Below are 22993 nucleotides of genomic sequence, written 5' to 3' on the forward strand. Positions count from 1 at the left end.
TGAGCTGTTCCTGGTTGCCTACAAAGTGCTGTTACCCCTCGAACAGATACTGTCAGGCAGTTGCTTACCTAGACTGTATATATGCTGTCCTTTATTTTTTTAACCTAATTTATATACTGTTTAATCACTAAAATATTAGAGGCTTACATCCATATTCATAGAATAATAGAGTTGCAAGGGACCCAAGAGTCATCTAGTCCTACCCCCTGCAGTGCAGGAATATGACAATATGTCATTTTTGATACAGTCATACCTCGTGTTGCGTTTGCTTCATGATACAGTTTTTCAGGTTACGTCCCACGGCAACCCGGAAGTACCGGAAAGGTTTACTTCCGGGTTTCGCCGCATGCACAAACGCACAAAATGACATCACACACATGCACAGACGTTCTGCTCATGTTGCGAATGGGACTCCGGAACAGATCCCATTCGCAACCAGAGGTACCACTGTATATGGTTTCTAGGCCTTTTAAGCAAGACACATTTTACTTTGGTCAACCAGCCTCACTTTTTCTACAACTTTGAACAGTTAACCCTCCAATTAACTGTATGTATCATCTCTCTTGTCACATCTCTTTTATACAGTAACACAGGCCCTCTGAGCAATGATCATGTCGTGCTTGTGTTTTGTGCAGTGCTAATTGCTGGTTGTAAATCAGTGGTAGATGGTAGTAAAGGGAGGAATCCAAACCCAAGAACTGAAATAGGCAAATCTCTGGCTGCTGAAGTCTCAGCTCATCCAGAGATACAGTGCCATAAGTTTTCCATTCTGGCTCAGCTGCGGCTCAACAGAAGCCAGAGAGTTTCCTGAAAAAGGGATGAGGCAAGGGGAGACTTACCTCTATTCAAATTCAATTTAGCTGGTTTGCATGACCTAGCAACCCAGTGGAAGCTACGCTGGCAGAAAGGATGGTGGAAGGTGAACTTTACAGTGGTGCCCCGCAAGACGAATGCCTCGCAAGACGAAAAACTCGCTAGACGAAAGGGTTTTGCGGTTTTTGAGCTGCTTCGCAAGACGAATTTCCCTATGGGCTTGCTTCGCAAGATGAAAACGTCTTGCATTTTTTGCAAGTTTGTTTCCTTTTTCTTAACACCCTTAATACAGTTGCGACTTGACTTCGAGGAGCAACTCATAGAACGCGGCGTGGTAGCCTTTTTTGAGGTTTTTGGTGATTTTTGAAGCTTCTCCAAAACTTTTCCGACACCGTGCTTCGCAAGACAAAAAATTCGCTAGACAAAAAAACTTGCGGAATGAATTAATTTCGTCTTGCGAGACACCACTGTATTTTAGAGGCTTGTTTTCCCGCTGCCAAGCCCGAGCTGGTCCAGCCAGCAGTAGCCCTGTTTCTGAATGGAGTTTGGAATAGGGATAAATTACAGAGCATAGATTATCCTAGCCGCTTAAAATGGGCATCTTTGGGACTTCCCTCTAGTTTGAATGCATACATAATACAAGTAAAGCAATAGGAAAGTTTGCAGTGCCAGTGGGTAATTTTAGTTGTTTCAGACAACCTGTCAGAACAAGTTCTTTTTTTAAATAGGGTTGGAAGCATCTGCTATCTTCAGATAATTTGCTAATAGCTTTCTGCTCCCTTAAGCAAAATGACACATGTATAGGGAAACTTTGAGTCAGTTTGACTCTACTCATGGTAGTCAGTGAGTCGTCTCATTTATACTGTAATTAAGGAACTGGTTCGTGTCTATCTGAGCATACTTTATATTGCACAACTATTCTGAAATTACTTTGGTGGAGATTTTGTATTTATTAGAATTCCATCTGAAAATATATGTGGTTTTAATTAACTGAGGCTGAAGCCACACCCAAAGCATCTGTTTCTTGGCATTTCCTCCAACACCACCCTTATCTGGTCCCTTTGGTATGTGAAGAATTAGATGGCTTGCCCAAATTATGTAACAAATGACAATACCAGAGCTAGAAAAATACTCAGAAGGAAAAAGGTCTCCTGTGCAAAATGTTAAAGGCAATAAGAAGATATATAGCAGATGGGATGAAATAAGATGGCATGTTACCATACTCAGTTGAAACAACTACATACATGCACATTTGATTTCTCTAAAATAACTTATTTCAAAATAGTTTATGGGAAAGTATGGATCCAGTATATTCCCTTTATCAGATTATTCTCACCTAAGTATCATGAGATACTTACTTTAGCTGAGAGTGGAAAGAGGAAAAGCTAAATTCCACTGAAAACAAATTTGTTTATAACCGAAAGTGTCTAATTTTAAAAGCTTATTACAATACTAGGGGCTGCACCCTTGCTTGCTTTTATTACCCAGTGCCTCTGGGCCACCCCCCACAACCTCCCTGCCACACTAACCTCTTAGACCAGGTAACCTTTTTGGCCACCATGCAGGCCAACTTTGACAGTTGGGTGGGACAACCCACCTGTCAGTCATATGATTTACTTATAATTACATTGATATCCCATCTTTCCTCCAAAGAGCGCATGGTTCTCCCTCTCCCCATTTTATCTTCACAACAACCCTGTGAGGTAGATTAGACCAAGACACAGCAACTGCCCAAGGTCCCCTAGTCAACATCATGGGGGAGGGGGAATTTGAACCCTGGTCTCCCAGCTCAAAGGCCAACATCCTAACTCAGTGGTCACCAACCATTTGGACCTGTGGGCACCACAACCCTTTATGTTGACTCTGATAGAATGCCTGTCTCAAGCCTAATTTCAGCAGGGAACCCTGTGAGCACCAGAGAAGGTCTGTGTGGGCACATGTGTACCTGAAGCTGCCATATTGGTGACCCATGTTTTAACTACTGCAGTGAAAGTGCCAGGCCTCTGCATCAAAAGCAGGGGGAGTAAGGTGGCGGGAGACCTTTTCTCTAGGCTTCAAGGATGCTTTAAATTTGTTCTCTGGCCCCTTCAATGGCAACTTAATAGATGAGTCGAGAGGCCTTCGCCATGAGACAAGGGGGGAAAACAGAAGTAAAGAGAAATGATTATTCCTTAACAGTATGCCCTTGCTCACCCCAGAGGTCTTCTTGAACCAGAGACATGCCACCTCCTTACCCAAACAGCTAAATCTCTCTGGCCTCACAACCATTCCCGATCATTTCCTCACCACATCAGAGCCAATCTTATCCATATCCAGGGCACTGGGCCAGTAAAAAAAAGGGATGCTATTCTTCCAGTCCAGGGCATCCTCTTTGCCCTTTCAACGGCACCGCCAAAAATTGAAATGGGTTGCAGGGTCTTCATCACTGCACTAAACTTGGGGCACCTGGGTCCTCCAGGTTTGACAAAAATCTGCCATGAGCAACTTGCACAGAGCGCAGGAAGGAATTAGACCCACTGAGAACGTGGCTGTGAAAGGTGTTCATGCTTGACTCAGAAAGAACAGGAGGCAAATAAAAGATTTTGAGGAGTATCACTGAATTGTATGGCTTATGGGAGAAGCAGTGTTAGAAAGTCAGATATACCAGCTAGGTGCCAAATGACTCCTTAAACCAGGCTTACAGTCACTAAAACGGCATGCCTAGTTGCCATTTTGGGGCCAGAAGGATCAGAAGTCATATTTTTCAATACAACTCTTTGGTTCCTGAAATTCATTCTGATTGTACAGATAAAATTTAACAGAAAGTATTGTACAGGATGTGCTGCTAGTTTGCGAAATCAGTCGAGATCCAAGGATCCCAATGCATTCACCGCCAGAAGGTGGAGATGGCAGGCACCATCCTGGTGCCAGGGCATCCTCACTTGGTTGATTTGATTGACATCCTATGTCCCTTTAAAATGTTTTGGGAGGGTATTGGGTGGTTGTTTTTACAGTGGTGCCCCGCAAGACGAATGCCTCGCAAGACGGAAAACTCGCTAGACGAAAGAGTTTTCCGTTTTGGAGGTGCTTCGCAAAACGAATCTCCTATGGGCTTGCTTCGCAAGACGACAATGTCTTGCGAGTTCCTGCTGGTTTTTTCCCCCTTTCTCCCCCCTTTTCCTAAGCCGCTAAGCCGCTTATCAGCTGATCCGATCAGCAGATTAGCCTCTAATAGCGCTAATCCGCTAATCCGTCAATGGGCTTGCTTCGCAAGACAAAAAAAACCACTAGACGAAGAGAATCACAGAACGGATGCTTTTCGTTTTGGGAGGCACCACTGTATTTTGGTTTTGTACTTTGTAGTTTTATATTCTGATTTTATCCTGAGACCTGCGGGTTTAGGGTGGTATATAAATTCAGTTAATAATAAGAACAAGAAAAAATCACTTGGTCGCAAGTCATCCAACAGGGGATTGTGTCACAATGGGGCACATGCCACTGTTACTTAGCAACCTTGCAGAACAATGTGCATTGTTCCTCTTAATATTAGGGTTTTGTTTTTTACAAAATAGCTTTCAGTGAATTAAGCTTTTCTTTATTCATATTTATTTGTTAGAATTCTAGACCACCCTTTACCCAGTGGATCCCATTGCAGTGTTCAATCATCTTCTTTAAAAAAAATAATGCAATGTAATAATATCCTTCAAACAAAAATAAGACTGAGAGGCAACACAGATACAAAACTATTGAAGTAGAAGAGACTACACAAAATCCCTGGGCAAAAAAGCATTTTGTAATCTTATACACAGATTGTATATCCACCAGAACTGTTAGGTATTCCATATTTGTTTTACTAAATACATGTGTTTCTCCTCCCTGAAGAATTCTGGGAGTTATATTTGTCAGAGTGCTGAGGACACTGCTACATGTTTCCGTTTTCCCTTCACAGAATTGTATTTCCTAGGATGCTCTGATATGAGGAAATCACTCTTAAATCAGTTAAAAATCTGCAGTGATGAGCCCAGGGATCAAAATCTCTGCTCAAATATCCTAATAAAAAAAGGTGAGAGTACCCTGAATAATTGCTTCTTCCCATTCAACATACAAATTGTTATTTGGGGCTCCAACTTTCCTTGTTTATTGTATTTTTTCAAAAGTAGGTTGGCTTTTTATTTTACCAAAAGTAATGTGTGGTGGCTAATATTAGTTATACTCTGAGTGGACTCATTGAAATCAGTGTGGGTATACTCTGAGTATGACTACCACTACGCATCATCTTGTTTTCATTTCCTTAGGGCAAAGCTCCCAGTTGGGTGCTTCTCCTGAGGTATTGCACACTCTGTGGTAAAAAGGAAGTCTATCACCTTGCCTCATTTACTGATTAATGCAAAATATAAAGCAAGCAAGCAACTATTTTTCCTGTATAAGCTAACTCTCCATTTCCACTGCCCTTTCCTAAAATTCTTTTTACTGTGAGAAATGACCGCCAGATTCGTGTGTTTTTAGTACAGACAATTTTCTGTTACAGACATTAAAAACTAGCAATGCAACCATGTGGATGACGCAGATTTTGATCCTACCCTCACCTCTCTCCTGCTGCTGAATGGAATTCTGTGTTTTGTCAGTGACAGAATCGATATAGATTCTATAGGCATTCAAATCAGCACGAGGCAGACTTTTAAGTGGATTTTCCAGGGTCAGAATCAAAGTCTCAACGCTGCTATCACAGCAGCAGAATATGCTCAAATTGACCACATGATGTTCTTTCTTCTTAAGTACTGTAGATTTAAGCACTGCTGCTTACTGTATACTTTCAGTATGTTGAGTGTTTAGTAGTAGCTCCTTAGGATGCCGTGAGTCACCTCCCCTGCTCTTCTTTAGAAACACACATAGAGATTTTGCTGCTTGACAACAGCATAATTTAAAACATTTGGACTGAGAGAAAATCTACTTTAAAAAAAAAGCTCTTTAGAAGCATTGCATAACCATTTTTTGAAAACATTTTAGCTCATAAGAGCTTATAGCTCAGTTGTTGCTTTTTTAAATAGTTTAATGCAAAGACATCGCTTTGTAACAGACCCTCAACCATAACTACATCTGGTGGGGAATCCATTTTCAATCTTCCACACAAAGACAATGCTGTGCAATTTTTAAAAAACATGCACTGTCACTCATTTCCCATTATCCATCAGTAGATTGACTGTAACTGAAAAGCTCTGCTTTTTCAGTGTCTCTATGAAAATGGGTTTAGTTCATTTGGGAGTTGGGGAATCAATTGATTATGGCCTCAGTTGTTGTTGTTTTTTGTCTTGTATTGGAATGTCTGGCAGTGGTACACCAAAATGGATCAAATTATATAGAAATCCTTGGAATCTTTTTACTGCTGCTATTATGAATGTATTGTACTAAGGACTAAGGCCACCACTGTTTCCAACTCTGCTTACCCTCCCCTTGCAAACCACTGCAATCTCTTTACACTTCACCAGCCCCTTCCCTTTATACCCCATCATCACCCCCTTGCTCCTTGCATTCAAGGAGAATGGTTGCAGTTTCAGACCCTCCAAGCGTCCCTATTTTCCAGGGACTTCCCTGATTTAGAGAAGCTGTCCCAGTTTCTGATTTGACCCTGGAATGCCCCACTTTTCCTTAGGATGTCCCTATTTTCAATGGAGAAATGTTGGAGGGTATGGAGTTATCCGACCCCCAAGCCATCTGAAGGCAGTCATGTATAGGGAAGGTTGTTTTAATGTTAAATGTTTTATTATCTTTCTATATACATTCGAAGCTGCCTGGAGTGGCTGGAGCAATCCAGTAAGATGTGTGGGGTATAAATAGTAAAATTATTATTATGGAATGGGATGTCCCTATTTTCATCAGAGAAAAGTTGGAAGGTATGCAGTTTGAGGGAGCTGTAAGGGGGGCATGAGCTTCTAAGAGGGTTTGGCAAGGTTAACAGGAGTCTGGGTTTAGCAGCAGGCTCACCTGGGCCATCCACTATCCGCGCTACTCGGCTGTGCTGCCTGCTCACCAGTCCATCTTGACTGCTTGCCTGGACTGCCTGCATGCCTGCCTGTTTACCTGGGCCACCTGCTTGCCCCTTTCTACATCCCCCCCCCTCCTCACCATCCAATGTTGCTTTTCTGTTATTCTGTAGTTTGTAGCAGCCCTGGAAACTGCAGCCTGACAACATCCCTACAGTTTTATTAAATATTGCTTTCTATTTTATATGGATTAGAATGGTTTTAAATGCTGTAAGACACTGTGGGAAGATAATTGTGCTGCGAATAGATGCTCATACATTTATTAAATAAATAAAACCATCCACTGTAGCTTTCATTTGATCCATTAAAAGTGGGTGGGGTTTTATGAAAATTTACAGCCTGCCTTCTCACAAGCTCTCAGTAATAAGTTTGTTTTACTTGGAAGGGTTGAGGGAGCAAAATATGTTAAATGAGAATTCTTGGAAACATAGATCATTGGTCCATCTAGATTAGTATTTTTGACAGTGACTGCCATCAGTTCTCCAGGGTTTCAGGCATGGGTCCTTTTCACAGTTTGAACCAGGGACTGTTTGCGTGTAAAACATGTACTGAACTCAAGCATAGAGCTGCTAAAAACATAGCAGCAGGGAAGTGCTGTTGAGATATTAAGCTTGACTAGGAAATATCCAGCCGTGTAAGAGGCACGGTGCTTCCTGCACTGATGCTGTCCCCAACACCCCTTTTTGTTTCAGCCCTACGTCCTCTGTTCTTAGAATCATAGAATTGTAGAGTTGGAAGGGACCCCAAGAGTCATCTAGTCCAAACCCCTGCAATGCAGGAAATTCAGCTAAAGCATCCATGATAGATGGCCATCCAACCTCTGCTGAAAAATCTCCAAGGAAGGAGAGTCCACAACCTCCCAAGGGAGACTGTTCCACTGTTGAACAGCTCTTACTTTCAGAAAGTTCTTCCTCACATTTAGTCGGAATATCCTTTCTTGGAGCTTGAAGCCATTGGTTCGAGTCCTAACTTGCAGAGCAGGAGAAGACAAGCTTGCTCCATCTTTCATGTGACAGCCCTTAAGATATTTGAAGATGGCTATCCTATCTCTTCTCAGTCTCTTCGAGGCTAAACATATCCAGCTCCTTCAACCGTTCCTCATAAAGGCCTTCTTGACCTTCCCATGTTGAGTGCAATTGGAACCCTGATAAAGTAGCATCTCTAGTTGTGCAGAGGTGTTCAAATGAAAATGGACAGAATCCTCCTTCAGACCTTCTTTGATCAGCAAGGCTAAAGACAGGTGTGGGGAGGTGTGGGCATGGGCTTGGTGTATGCAGCCATAGGCAGTGGCGTAGCGTAGGGGGTGCAGGGGGGGCCGGCCGCACCGGGCACAACATCTGGGGGTTAGGGTTAGGGGGCGCAAATCCATGGGTTAGGGGGTGCAAATCCACGGGTTAGGGGGCGCAAATTACTTGCCTTGCCCTGGGTGCTGACAACGCACGCTACGCCACTGGCCATAGGCCTCCTAGTTATTAGTAGATCTCTGTCCCCACACTATGTCTGAAGAAGACTAGAGCTACCCTGGCATTCTAATATTGGTCTTGCCCCATATTGATTGCAAACAATGCCTTCTGCAGTATCTAAGTGAAATTTCAATGGCTTGGCTAAAGGATGAGGGAGTACAGATTGGCTTCTGTTCTTAGAAGCTTTGCAATGTATGTCTCCATCTGTTTTGATAAAAAAGGTAGTAAAATAAGTTCCATCTTGATGCTTTCAGATCTCTCAATTGTGCATAAAGTAATTGATTTCAGAACTTTGGCTCCCTTATGTTTGGTACAAAAAATGAGGCCAATTTTCTAAGACGTCTAGGAGGTGTATGGTATTTAGAAGTAACAGATGAATAGCTCTGCCAGGCTCCTTTATTTAAAGAGCTATAATTATATAGGAGCAGAAATTTTGATTTGAAAGCAGCTCAAAATGATGATTAACCTCAAAAAGCATAGCACAGTTGCTACCTTGGCCAAACCCTGGAGGCTGGTCAAAATGTTATTACTGTTTTCTTCTGTTATTTGGTCGTCTTCCCAGAACTACGTAGGACAGTTTTTATGTTGGCACGTTCTGTTTCCGTGTTGTTCCATCATACTTTCCCCCCTATACTTTCTGTGAATTAGTAACTAAATACTATTGATGGTGGGTTGTTTGGAGGTTGTTGTTTTTTTGCTCCTGGCGAGTTTGCAAATTATTTTGTGTTCCTTAATCAGTATTAATCTCCAGTTAATCAGAAATGGAGACTATTGATCATGCTAGCATACCCCAGGAAATCTAACCCATTTTGAAACATAAAGTTAACCACGTCAGCTTTACCGTTGGCATCAGAGTGCCGCAGGAAAGAGCTGGGAACCTGGGCTGCATTGCCAACTGCCAGGGATCAGAAGAGACTGGCACAAATTCCAACATAGCCCTCATTTTATGTTGTACATTTGTGTGTAGATTAATTGTAAGCTGCATATTGGGAGCCAACGTCAGCTGAAGTGTGGGGGTGGCATAAATATAAGCCACATCATTTTGAGGGGAACAGGATACAGGGAGGCAGGAAAAACAGGCAAGCTGAAGGCCACCTTGTCCATAGGGATTAACCCTTCTGATGGGAAAAGGGGTGCAATTAGGGTGGCTCTCTGTGGACCTCCTCTGCTCATGCTGGGTGCCTTCTGGATCAAGCTGAGGAGGTGTGGCGATATCTGCTCCATGGAGTCCGGTTTGGCGTTTGGCAACGCCACTGCAAGCTCCTCTTCCAAAGCTGCATGCTTCCCAGCTAAGCGATGGGGTAGCGGAGGCATTGATTGTTTCCTCGTAGCCACCTGTAAAGAATCTCTTAAGGGCCCCTCCAGACTCTGTTCTGCAACGTGACATTGATCCAATAATAGTTTCTTAGTGGTGGATTTACATTGCTTTATTCTATTTTTTTTATGACTGCATTTGTATCATACCCTTTTATCCAAGGAGCTCATTTAATTCCCTCTTCCTCATTTAATTCCCACAAAAGCCCTGTGGGGTCATTTCGGATGAAAGGCAGCGGGTGGCCCAAGGTCACCCAGTTGCTTTGCAATGCTTACTCAATGTCACCACGTTATTAGTATAGGATATATCTAATCTCATATACAAAAAATACTTAACTCTAACTAATGCATGAAGGGGTTAAGACCATAGAGTAAGCTGTCCTGCCTGGCTTAGCTAGATCATACCCCCTAACCTTGGGATGAAGAACTAGCAAACCCTTTGTTCTCCCACTTTCCACTATTCTTTTTCACCATGTGACAACCTACCAGTAAGGCTATTGAAGCTGGATGCTCCAAGCCACCTTTCTGTTTCTATACATATAATTTAGAAGCATTTACCATTTACCAACATTTTGAAACTAAATTGTACTGCTTGTCTTTTCTTTCTGCTGTATGGAAAAGTACATGAATCAACTCTTTGCAGAGTTGGTAAGTAAAACATTTTTAACTTGTCAAACATGTGGTCTCTTTCTATGCTAAGGGAAGTGGGGAGCTTTGGAAGCAACATAGAAGGGAATATTTTAAAGGTCTAACAGCCTATGATTCTATGCTTTATTTTGCTATTTTAAATATCTGCTGGGGATCTCTCACCCAAAAATACCTGCCCCAAATTTGGATCTAGGCACCCAGGACATTCTCCTTTTATTGTATCAAATATTTCCCTTTAACCAAAATATTAAAAACCAACAATTGCCATCTGGAGGGGGACACTCTTGTGCTATAGTGCAACAAGCGTGAGACAAAAACAAATGCTTAACACTTGCAAAATACGGGATTTCAGCAGGAAGCTACAGGACACAAAACTCATTGGAAACGAAGCAGTATATCCACCATGAAACTTGCAGGAGCGAAGAGTGTTGAAAGTGGGATCACGTATAACTGCATATAACTGCCCCAGTACCATCATGAGCACAAATCATCATAAATACACAATAAACAGAATGTCTGGAGGGGCCCAAAGTGTTGATAGGAGCAAAGAGAAAGGGTAAAAAAGGGGGGGTCCTCTTTAGTTTGACTTCTGTCTGTGCCACCACAATTCTCCGCAGATAGGACCTCAGTACTATTCAAAATGTAAGCACATTTCTTCAGGAAAGAACCGCGGCTGTGATCAGGATACTGCAAACTTCTGCACTGTTCTGAGACCTTGTGAAAACATTTTAGAAGTGTTTCTCTCCTGCCAGCGGCAAAACACGTTTACTGCCTTACATAACCCTTTGACAAAATAGGGGTTTTTTTTACTTGTGTGAACCAGACCATCAAATTTGTGATGATGTTCAGAAAGCTAATGAGAAACGAGGCTTAATTGCGATGTGGGTTTGTCATCATCTTATGGCTAAGGGAAGGGGGGCGGAATCTCTTAATTCCTCCTATCATGTTCTGCATATAGGCTGACTATTTTAGAGGGGAATACAGAAATTCCAGAGACCTGCAGCAAAAGAGTTGGCTGATTAGTTTAAATTAATGTATGAAAGCCAACCCACCTTCACTGCTGCTTCTCACTTCTTGACCTCTTAAGCGTTGCCAGGTAACAGAGCTGCAGTGACTGGAAGCCAGAGTTAGCAGGCAAGTGCAGCAGCCATGCCAGGGTCTGGACAAATTCTGTATCGAGCCATCCTAGTTTCATGGTTCATACTGTGCCCCTCCTGATGCTTCATTTATAGCACCATAGTTCTGTATGTTCCAGGGTGGTCACACTTTTTCTGTCTACACCAGTGACGGGATGCATTCAGCTTGCATTGTTTCCTTCCACCAACCAGTAAATGATCATGTTATGAGCATGCACACAGGTCACCAATCACCCTTTTGTGTGTGTTTGGTATGTAACTCCTGGTATTCCAAAATTAGGTGGCAGGAACTACTTGAGTTCACGGCGTCGGTGAGCTGTCCACACAGACTGCAGTGACAGTCTTCTGTCAAGAGACACATAGAAATGCCATGAAACCGAAGTCACTTAACATTCCCCACCCCCACCACACACAAAAGTGGGAAAGTGTGCAAAACTTTGCACACCATGAAAATATTGCAGAACCATATTTCAGAAATGTTGGGATTTGTGTGATAGATGAAAAAGAGATTTGAAGGCAATATTGCAGAATAGCAATGGAATTATAATAGCTTGTATTGCTAGAAGATGCAGATGATCAACATTGGATTCTCCTACAATAGTACAGGTATATTTCATGTGAGGCAACTAGATATTACAGGTAATACAGGTCACTTGCCTCATACAGAACAATAGTGCAATGTTCTTAAAACTAAATAAAAGACAAAGAGATTTAGCAACTCAACCCATTTCACAGTGTTTTTCTGACACCACAGTAATTTTTAAATAAGTAGCCCTCACCGTAATTAAAATGCCTCTTGCTACAGCTTTCATGGTTGGCACAAGTTTAGATTTAGTCAAATGGATGATTAGAGCTGGGACATTTGATTCATTTTAATGAATTTTTCTACATGAGCTGTTAGTTCTGGAGGGCGAAATATTTATTCATTGAGTACCATCCACAGGCGCGCGCGCGCACACACACACACACACACACGAGACAGGGAAGTGTGCAGTACTTTCCATTGCTTATACTTAAACTTACACCATCGTATCAAAAGTTATCCCCACAGAGTTAAATGGGGCTTACTATTCAATAAGTGGCAGCCTTAGACTAGGGCACTGGGGCTGGGATTGTGCAAGCAGAATATGGGAAAATAAATTTTGAGGAGATATCTGAAATGAGGGATACTTAATACTTAAAGGTATTCTGCAAGACAGCTCCAGCAGTATATGACATAAGGAAAGGATGGAATTGTTTGGATGGCTGTGTGGAACTGGAAGGTCACAGGCAAGCATGTGCTAGGATAGAAGATCAGGGGCCCACCTGGTCCAGTATAACCTGCTGTCAGTGCCCAATTAAGATTCCTACTGGAAGCACACAAGAAGGACATGAGCACTATAGCGCTGCTTCTGTTAATGGAGGAAATATTACTGGTGCACTCCCCCCCCCATCTGTTATGGAACTCCCATAAAACATGTGGTTCTCCACTTTGTCCACATTTAAGCATAAAAAGTAGAAACCTTCCTATCTGCCCAGGCCTTTGGGATGCAAGCACCTTTTTTTATGCTATAATTTTTGCTCTCTGCTACTGTTGCCTTGTACATTTTACTGTGCGGTGCTGCTTACCTGCAATATTGTATTGTTAGCAGCTCCACACTTCCATTCCGAGGAAGAATGGGGTAAAACTGCAAGGAAAGAAATATTTCCTGGAAGACCACACAGGTTTACCACCTTTAGGCTGAAGTTGTTAGGAATGGCTGTAGATCTGCAGCCTAGTAACGCAGCAGAGACCTTGTACAGTGGACACTTGGGTTGTGAACGTGATCTGTGCGGGAGGCACGTTCGCAAGCCACAGTGCCACATCTGCACACACGCGGGTCATGATTTGGCACTTCCGCGCATGTTCCAAAACCCGGAAGTAACCCATTCTGGTACTTCCGGGTTCGACGCTGTGCGCAACCTGAAGCGTCTGTAACCCAAGGTATGACCGTAGGTGTTTGTTTTTAAGGTGCGAGAGAGGGCCTCAAGATGGTCTAATATCAAATTAAAAGCACCCTAAATTCCAGCATTTCTTCATATATTTATTGCCTATAGCTTTTCTAAACGCAAGGCTCATTGATCCACTTTCCTTTGTTGCAATCATTTTCTCAGTATGTCACAACAATGAAATAACACTGAAGTACCAGAATCATTTTAAAATGCTTCTTTTTATTTCCATGGTTGCACATTGGGTAATTAAATAATATTTCAACCAACTCATAAATGAGTATTTAAATCAGGCTCCTAAATAATTACAGTACATGGCATAAGAGAAGGGGTTTATTTAACTGTTAGCAAAGGATGCAGTGTAAATCTCACCATTGATCATTTTGTATGGGCAAATTAAGGTATTTTGGTGAAGTGCTCTTATAGAAAATACAGAGACGTCCCAAGACACTTGAAATTATGTCTCGGCTTCAGTACTTGCTGACTATATTGGCCCATTTCATGGTTGCTTCAAAGGAGTATTAAAAACAACAACAACAACAAACCAATGTAAGGTCGATTTACCATCGTTAGACATTCTTTTCCAAAATATAAATGAAGTTTTGGCAAATAATATTTATACAGAAAAATAGGTTTAGATCTTTCCAGATTCAATGTATTCTACAAAACTACTCTAAAATAAATAAAAAATTATGTTCTTGTATACTTTTTTTTTTTAACGCTAGTTCTTTCTTTACTATGAGTACAGATTAAAAGCAGGAGGCACTGAGACTAAACAAAGTGCAGTTGAGAATGGGCAGAAGGAAACCAGGCTTGGGTATCACGTCACATTAAATCTCAGCTTAAAACAAGCTGTGGTTTAATGTGAGATAGTGGGAGCTCCTCTTCCACTCCTACCCCGTTGTGGATCAAACAATGAGTCGGCCTTGTTGTGTTGTCTGAACCTGGGCTCATTGTCATTGCTCTCCAAACCAGCCAAAATCTGTTTTTAGCTTACCACTAGTGGTTTGTTGGGGGAGAAATGAACCACAAACCTGGGTTTGAATGACGAGACAAGGCAGATTTTGGCCTACTTTGTCCACAGGGTGGCAGCAGTGGAAAAGCAGCACTGAAAACCTTAGCAGCATGTGCTAGCAAACACCCCATAATTTGCTTTAAACTATGGTTTAATGCATGGGTAGGCAAACTAAGGCCCGGGGCTGGATCTGGCCCAATCGCCTTCTAAATCTGGCTCGCAGACGGTACGGGAATCAGCGTGTTTTTACATGAGTAGAATGTGTCCTTTTATTTAAAATGCATCTCTGGGTTATTTGTGGGGCATAGGAATTCGTTCACCCCCCCATATAGTCTGGCCCCCCACAAGGTCTGAGGGACAGTGGACCGGCCCCCTGCTGAAAAAGTTTGCTGACTCCTGGTTTAATGTGATGTACACACTGGGCCAGTGATTTTGCTGTCCTAGAGACAGGCATCTCTGAATGCATTTGCGTGACTTCTGCTCTCCTAGGTAGCCCTTGCTGAAAAGGACAGGGTTAAACTTCCTTTGCGGGTGAAAATGAGAAGTTCTTGTTGCTAGTTCTGCTGATGGGACGCGTTCTGGTAGAAATGGAAAACAGGATTAGGCTTGTGTTGCGGGCTGAAGATGGAAGCCAAAACAGTAAAATGAGGCAAGCAACAAACAGTGGGACAAAGTCCTGTGTTTAGATGCCAAATGGCTGAAAGCAAGCATTAAAATGCGTATCGCTTTAAGGGTTAGAACATCAGGTTGAGGCTGGAATGAACACTATATGAAGACCAGCTGGGTGGCTGGAGCAGAGATAAAGGAGGAATCGGTTCTGGAGTGCAGGGCTGACATGAGGGCCGGCCCAAGACGTTTTGGCAGCTGAGGCCAGCCAGAAAATGGCGCCCTGCCCGCCCATCAGGGAAGAAGGGGTGCGTGAAGTTCTACATTGGGAGCAAGGAGAGGAATAGCTCAGGAGAGCATGAGACTCTTAATCACGGTTGTGTGTTCAAGCCCCACGTTGGGCAAAAGATTCCTCAATTGCTCTGAGTTGGACCAGATGACCCACATGATCCCTTCCAACTCTACAATTCTACATTGGGAGTAAGGGGTGAGGGAGTGAATATCTATATTGGGAATGGGGGCGGGGGGCGGGGAAGGGGCATGCTGGGAATCACACGGGGTTGGTTCAGAGCCCAAACACCCCAGAAGGCAGCCCCTGCCATTTCATCCTTAGGGATGGGAGACTAGCAGAGCCTTCAACTCGATGAGATGACTTCTACAGTAGCACTGGAGGCGGGAGCAGCTCAGGAGGGGTAGATCCTGCCCCCAAAGCATATGTAGCAGCAGAGGTTGGCGACAAATTCCGTGGAGGCTGGATCTTGCCTTGCCTCGCCTCAGGGTTGGGCCAGCCCTGGCTGGCACAGTAGTAGGGAGCAGGATTTTTAAAAGTTGCAAGTGAGAACGTGCCAGGGGCGAGTGGATTATGTTCTTACTATAATAAAATTATAAATTACTTCAGAGCCAGAGGCTGTTGAAGCTGTGTAGACCAAAGCAAAATGGGGTGATGCAACAGACTCGGAAAACGATGCAGGTAAGATGAAAGCTTAGTCAGGGCTCCTGGAGGACATTTGGGGAGTGGTTTGTGTGGGCCTCATTCTAGCTGCCGCTGGTTTCTCTGCCTGTGCAACCTCTGTGACTCATGCTCTTAAAGCTGTGATTCTCAAACCACTTAGTCCAGCCTAGCCCCATTGAGACAACACAGCTATTTTGGAGCCAGTGGATCGTGGTTTGACATAAATATTTTTAGAAATGTAGAAACAGAACAAACTTATATGTCAATACAGTGGAACTCTCTTTTTTAAAAAATAGGATCTCTCTTTTTCTCTTGGTTCAGGAGGAAATAAAGATAATGACGTTTGATCATTAATGAATAGAACAGAACATTGCAGTGATTCTAAGAAAATAATTGTTTAAACATAATGTCCGATAAAACGTTCTTTCTACAGTTTAAATATTTAAACAACATACATAAATTGCCATTTAGTATTGTCCAATAAACTATCAAATGTTTAAATGCTTTTTTTTTTAAAAAAGAACCCAAACTACAGATGTAGGTAAACGGCCATATTCTCAACCTAGGTTAAACATCTGAGAAAATTTACAAGTAAAGATAAAAGAAATACATATTCCTCACAAATTAAAACTAATGCAAGATTACAAACACTATGTTTACCATCAGATTTTGGGTTCTTTGTCCCCTCCCCCCTTCTTTTAGGTGATCGAAACTATCGTTTGAATATAAACAGATATTAGACATTTGAAAAGCAAGATTAACACTGAAAAATAATTTCATTAACAAAAAAATCAATTAGTGCTTCTGGTCTTTCTGAGTAGGCAGTGCCGCCAGAGCTAAGTAGCTTAGAATCAATCTGAAAAGTCTAAGTTAAAATACTGCAATCATTTATAATGTTCACATGGAAAAAAACCAGATGTTTCAAACAATTATACATATTTCCATAGAACAGCTGCTTTTTTGTTTTATAAACAATAATTTAAAAACTATGTACTTGTCTGATATATGTGCAACATATAAAATGTGAAATGTGACATATTTGGTACAACAGTATAGGAAACAAATCTTAAAAACAAACCTCCTACATTAATCAAATGTATATAATTACCTTGTAAATCAACACAGTTTTTAAAAAAGTAAACATTAAAATCTGTTTTGTCCATATATATGTATGTGTATATATAATATGTATATAGCTGTATTAAAGATATCTTCATAGTTCTGTGACATAAAATAAGCTTTTAAAGAAAAAAAGGTTAAAAGAACTAGTTTCTTTCTCTGTGCTGTAATCCGGTTACAACTTCTTAAACCTGATTTTAAAAATACGGCAACAGTAACAATGGATTAAACTGAAGCTCTCTCTACATTTTGTTCAGTATTCTCCTAGTCATCTAGATTAAAGTCACTTATTAGTTTTTTCAATGACTCAGTTTCAATGATTCCGTTTTGAGTTAAATTAGAATATCTTGCTATCTTTTCACCTATAGACTCATTTCTTTAATTGGGAAGAAGTTATTTCATAACAAGTTCTTATTTTTGGTAACCTGATTGCAAATCTGAAAGCTTAATCACTTTGTGTAAATTCAATTATAGACATCAGTGTCACATAGTTTCAAGTCTGATGTGGCAAAATTTAGGCACTTTTGCAAAGGCTTTATTTTAAAAAATATCCTCTCTCTTTGTAAAATAACATAGTCAAGACTTTGTTTGGGGTATGGAAACCATACTGTGCAAAGGTTTAATTTAGTTCTAGAATGCCACGATTCCAGTACAGCTTCTCCGCACCTGCCCAAAATCAGCTCGTGTGCATCTCCGCAATTTGTGCTTTGCTTTGGAGCTTTTGACGGGTGATGTTCAGGGATACAGGGTTCGGCTTTCACATCACCTCCTTTGCCTTGGCATCAACTGCCTAGTAGAGAAGTGAGCTTTTTAAGAGAGTACAAAGTGGTCAAAGGGTTAAAAGTTAAGTCTGCAGTTGGTGAAGATTGGCCAAGATCCAAAGGGTGACTGGGGTGGGCACCCGAGGGCTTGCACGTGCTTTGATCCCCCCCCCGCTTCCTCTGAGCAGGAGAACCCCCTTTGCCGTCTCACCTACAGCTTTGGGAACTCTCCACAAATTCCGAAGCAGTTTGCCCTGCGAAGTGGCCGGGGCCCTCGCCCACGTGGAGCTAGTTAGGTGGTTCTCTGGACCTTGGGCTTAGTGGCCAATGTAAATCATTTATTGCTAACATTGAAAGATTCATAAAGTTGTGAACCCTACAATAATATATGAATAGGACTACTTACATTAGCTATAATCATGGCGGTAAGACGATATTTCTAAGAAGTAAACGGTGCTGTATAAAACCTTTAAAAGTAAAATGTTACCCTTTTTTTAAGTCTTGAACCATCACAGCTGGCATCAGATAGTTAACTAGATTAGTTTGGAATATACTAAGCATACCATATTTAATATTCATTTTATGATATAGCAGCACTAGCTCTTTAGTGTTTTTGTGATTTGTCCAGACGAACAAACTCTTTACTCAGCATGCAGTTTGTGGCAATTCTATTGAAGAGACAGGGTAGTATGTACAGTAACAATGCTTTGCTGTCCTCATCGAGGCCTCTTGACATTCCATCCCATTCCTGTTGACTATTTCAGGATTATCTGTTAGAAGAAAAGAAAAAACAGCAACAACATGGTTGGGTGTGCTATTCAATTCTGATGAAGCGACTATTCCCCCCCCCCCTTTTGCTTTTATGTTTCCTCAGAATGAAGCACACAGGTGATGCGCCTAATGTTCTTATGGACTAAACTTGCATAGTATGCGAGCCTTTTAAGAATAACGGTGCTCATTCGTTACAATGGTGTGTGTTCCCAATAATTTCCTGGACATGCAATACAGTCGTACCTCGGATCCCAAACGCCTTGCGAGTCAAACATTTTGGCTCCTGAACGCTGCAAAAATGAGTGTTCCGGTTTGTGAACCTTCTTTGGAACCTGAACATCGAACACAACTTTCCGTTGGCAACAGGAGCTTCCTGAAGCGAATTGGAAGCCGCGCTTTTGTTTCCGAACATTTTGGAAGTCGAACAGACTTCCAGAACGGATTCCGTTCGACTTCCGAGGTAGCACTGTATTCGGAAACTCACCACTGTGCCCCCAGCTGTGCCCTGTGCCTTTGCCCTCTGTCTTGACAGATGTTGCTGAGAGCTGGGAATACTCTGGCTGCCATCTCTGAATGGCGCCACCCCAGCACCATGCTCAGCTGGGTTTCTCCTGTGCCACATCATTATTTCTTCCACAGGCACCTTCCCCTATGCCGGGGAAAAGTAGTCTCCAATTAGGGAATGTACTTCAAGCTTGCCTTTAGAACCAGAGACTAACCTGGAAAGGGAGATGTATCCATGAATATTTGCCCAATATGTCACCTAGGACGCAGCTATACAGCTGCAAATAAAACATTGTAAGAGTGTTTTAAGTGCAATATACAATGTGACACTAGATGGTGATGGTGAGCCTTATGGAAAATTCAATGTACAGTGGAACCTCGGTTGTCCAACGTAATCCGTTCCGGAAGACCGTTCGGCTTTGAAAACGTTCGACAACCGAGGCGCACTGGGCGATCATCAAAGTGAATGGAGAAAGTTGAGAAACGCACCTCGGAAGCCGTTCGACTTACGAGGCGTGTTCAAAAATGGAAGCATTCACTTCTGGGTTTACGGCGTTCAGGTTCTGAAATGTTCGGCTTCTGAGATGCTCAAAAACCGAGGTTCCACTGTATTTTTTTTAAAAGCTAAAAAAGACCCCATTTTTAAAAAATGTGTGTGCAGATTCCACCCTAACCTGCTTAGTAGTAGTAAGAAACCAGAAATCCACAAATACTGAAAAGTAGTCTCCAATTGGGAAATGTACTTCAACCTTGCAAACAGACACTCTCAGACTGAATAAAAGGGAAAACGCCTCCAGGTAACTGGGCAAGGAAGAATTGGCGGCTTTTTTCTTTCAGGGTCGCAAATTATTAATTTAAGCACCGTAAGACTAATGAAATGGGCTAGTAATTTTTGTGGACTTATTTACAAGGCTGATTTATTATTAAACTCAACTGCTTGAAGCAGGTGCTGCTTGCCTGGTGGGGTGGAGCTGCAGCAATAGCCTTCAGGCAACAGTGTTGATGCCATTCAGCAACCGCTGAACGGGCATCTCAGCAGGAACGCTGCATTGGCTCTGCCAGGGCACCCACGCAGCCGCAACCATGCAGCTGCCCTTCTTGGAAAGAAGCAAAGATGCTGCTGCCAGGAGGCTCTTGCCGCAGCTCTGACCCACCAGGTGAGCTGCTTGAAAGTAAATTTCTCTTGGTAGATCTTTGAGGCCTCAACTCCCAAATTCTAGCACAGGCTCCCTCTTATGCAGAAGTTACATTCTGGGCCTCCGCACGTGTCTGTGAAATGCACATTAAGTGGGGAACACCCTGAAGAGTCCTAGCGGCTTGCAAGGAGACACTACCTGGAACCTGAAGAGGATATCCTCTTTGAGCTCCGGGGAGGGCCTTCTTGCAAGCCGGAGGGGGAGCGGGGCTTTGTTGAGGCTGCTCAGCCTCCCTGCCTAGCAGCTGACATGTGGGGTAGCGCAGCAGCCGCTTCCCCGCACATCAGATGAGCATCTCAACAAAGCCCCACTGTCCCTCCAACTTATGAGGAGAGCCTCCCAGGGGACCAAAGAGGACGTCTTCTCTCTGGGGAGGGTTTTCATGTGAACCAAGAGGATTCTCCAGGGTGCTCCCCACGTCCCGGCACCAGATGTGTGCACAGTCGCGTGCAAGTGGGGAGCTGCCTGTACACAGTTTTCCAGTTAAAGTAGAAGGTGTAAAATTTATATGCATGTGCACACCACAATTTAGCATGAGATGAACAAGTTGCAGCAAGCTTCAGGTTTGTGCACTGATTTCCCGGCATGGCCAGATATTCAAAAGATTCCGCTTTTGATTAACCACAGCTTGCCATGTAGTTTGGACCCACAATTATAGTAAGCATTAACTATGGTTTGTTTGAACAAGCCAGCGTCGGTTAACTATGGTTTGAAGTTATAGTTAATATTAAACCAGTTTGTCAGTCAGAATGCCACAATTAGAATTCAGAAAAAGTGACAACTGCCAAATTACTTCTCCCTGATTCAACAGCATCTGGGGACCCAATGTTGAAGAAAACTGCTATGGGAAATGCAGCCACTATGAAGATCTAATTGGGGACACTTTAGGATGTTCCTGGTTGATTTTTAAAGTTCAATGTACAGTCATACCTTGGAAGTCGAACGGAATCCATTCCGGATGTCCATTCGACTTCCAAAACGTCCAAAAACCAAAGTGCGGCTTCTGATTGGCTGCAGGAAGCTCCTGCAGCCAATCGGAAGCCCCGTTGGACGTTCGGCTTCCAAAAGAACGTTCAAAAACTGGAACACTCGCTTCCAGGGTTCGATCGTTCAAGAGCCAAAACGTTCGAGAACTAGGCTGTTCAAAAACCAAGGTACGACTGTATAAGGTTTGAGTCCTATATCATCACCTGAGCACCACGAGACACTACACCAGCATGGAGCCTACAGTTCCAAAATATGCAGCTGCTACATTTTTCTACATAACTTTCAGAACATATTTCTGATAAAAGGTGGCAGTCTTCATCAGAATGGTGGGTGTATTTCATGTTCTCAGGGCAAATGGATATATTCTGTATGATATACATGAACTATTAACTACAGTGAAATATTACCTCTGCCCTACAGTCTAAAACTAAAATGCTATAATACATTACTAAAAAGTAATACAAAAAGCTAAAATACATTAGCCATTAGGAGGCTTATTTCAGCCACATAAAGAATCAACACCTTTATCAATAAATAGTTGCTGGAGCCAGATATGAGAATATAAAAGACTAGTGAGAGACCAAGCTTAAACCACAGGATGGACGATTCATAAAATAAGCAAATAATAATTTCAAGTTATTTTATCCAGCTTCCTGCAGATAGCTCTACAGAGTTTCATTTATTTATGGGAAACATATTTTTCAATCACAACACTATTCTAATAATATTAGAGTGAGAGTACAAGAATCTGAGGCCTTACACTAATCCACAGATGTTCCCTGCCATAGCTTCCTCCTTGCTGTAGCTGCTTCTATCATTTATTTATTCAAATATTATTTATTTTTAATTCTGTTTTTAAGACCAAGAAAAAGGCTCCCAGAGCAGCTCACAAATCACTAAAAATGGACAGTCCCTGTCAGCAGCCTTACAATCTAAGCAGACATGATGCAAAAGGGAAATGGATTGGGGAGAGGAATAAATGAACTTAGGTTAAAGTTCATGGTTAAAAGTTGCTCTAATGACTAGCTGGGAATGGAGCAGGGCAACTCCCCACAACTCTTCCTTTCCTCTGCTGCAACTAGGGGGGCAATTTAATCACAGGAAGCTGGTATGAAGCCAGATCCAAACCCCATTCAGCAGTGGGGCTGCTGCTGGAAGAGGGAAAACAGGCCTTAAAAATAATGTTCTCTGCTGAGTTGCCCAGTCCTGTGGCCAAGAGGAACAGGCATAGGATCTGGCCTAAGTGCCGCCGCCATGCCCCTGGAACACCCATTTTGGGGAATTTGTAGCAGCCTCGGCTCAGCCCTAAAAGAGCCAGGATGACCATATTACACCGGCTGAGCTGGGGTTGGGGACTTAGCTCTGACTGTGTGGGGCGTCAACCAGCCAAGCCAGAGATCCACTGCATCCTAAGCTGCTCACCCCAGCAGATCCTGCCATGGGATTGCATCCTTCCACTGCTGTTATGTTATGCCCCATACCTTTATTTAGAACAAATACCTTTGGGATTTGGCCGTGGTAGAGCAAGGGTGAGGTGACGCTGTACTCTTCTGTATACTGCAGCACAAGCTAATGTTCACAACCGAATGCAAGAAACATGATGACCTGCTTATCTCATTTAAATCAAAGGGCCAAAATAAAAAATAAAAATGGTGCATTCGGGGTCATTCCAGGACAGAGATGCCCTTTACAAAGCTATATCTGGCCCAGTGAGATCTTT

At 42.5% G+C, this 22993-nt stretch overlaps 1 protein-coding gene across 25 annotated transcripts in view; it reads right to left on the reverse strand.

Moving 5' to 3' along the window:
• Positions 1–13564: 13564 nt before the first annotated feature.
• Positions 13565–22993, reverse strand: part of MBNL2 (muscleblind like splicing regulator 2) — an 82479-nt gene continuing 73050 nt past the window's right edge. For all 25 annotated transcript variants that reach the window (XM_083501300.1, XM_083501298.1, XM_083501297.1 and 22 more), the window contains one exon: positions 13565–18585. In XM_083501300.1, coding sequence (XP_083357426.1) covers positions 18461–18585 — 125 coding nt within the window. In that variant the 3' untranslated portion in view covers positions 13565–18460. The remainder of the gene's footprint in view (positions 18586–22993) is intronic.

The sequence above is a fragment of the Podarcis liolepis genome, assembly GCF_965112155.1.
Source record: "Podarcis liolepis genome assembly, chromosome: 4".
NCBI lineage: Eukaryota > Metazoa > Chordata > Lepidosauria > Squamata > Lacertidae > Podarcis > Podarcis liolepis.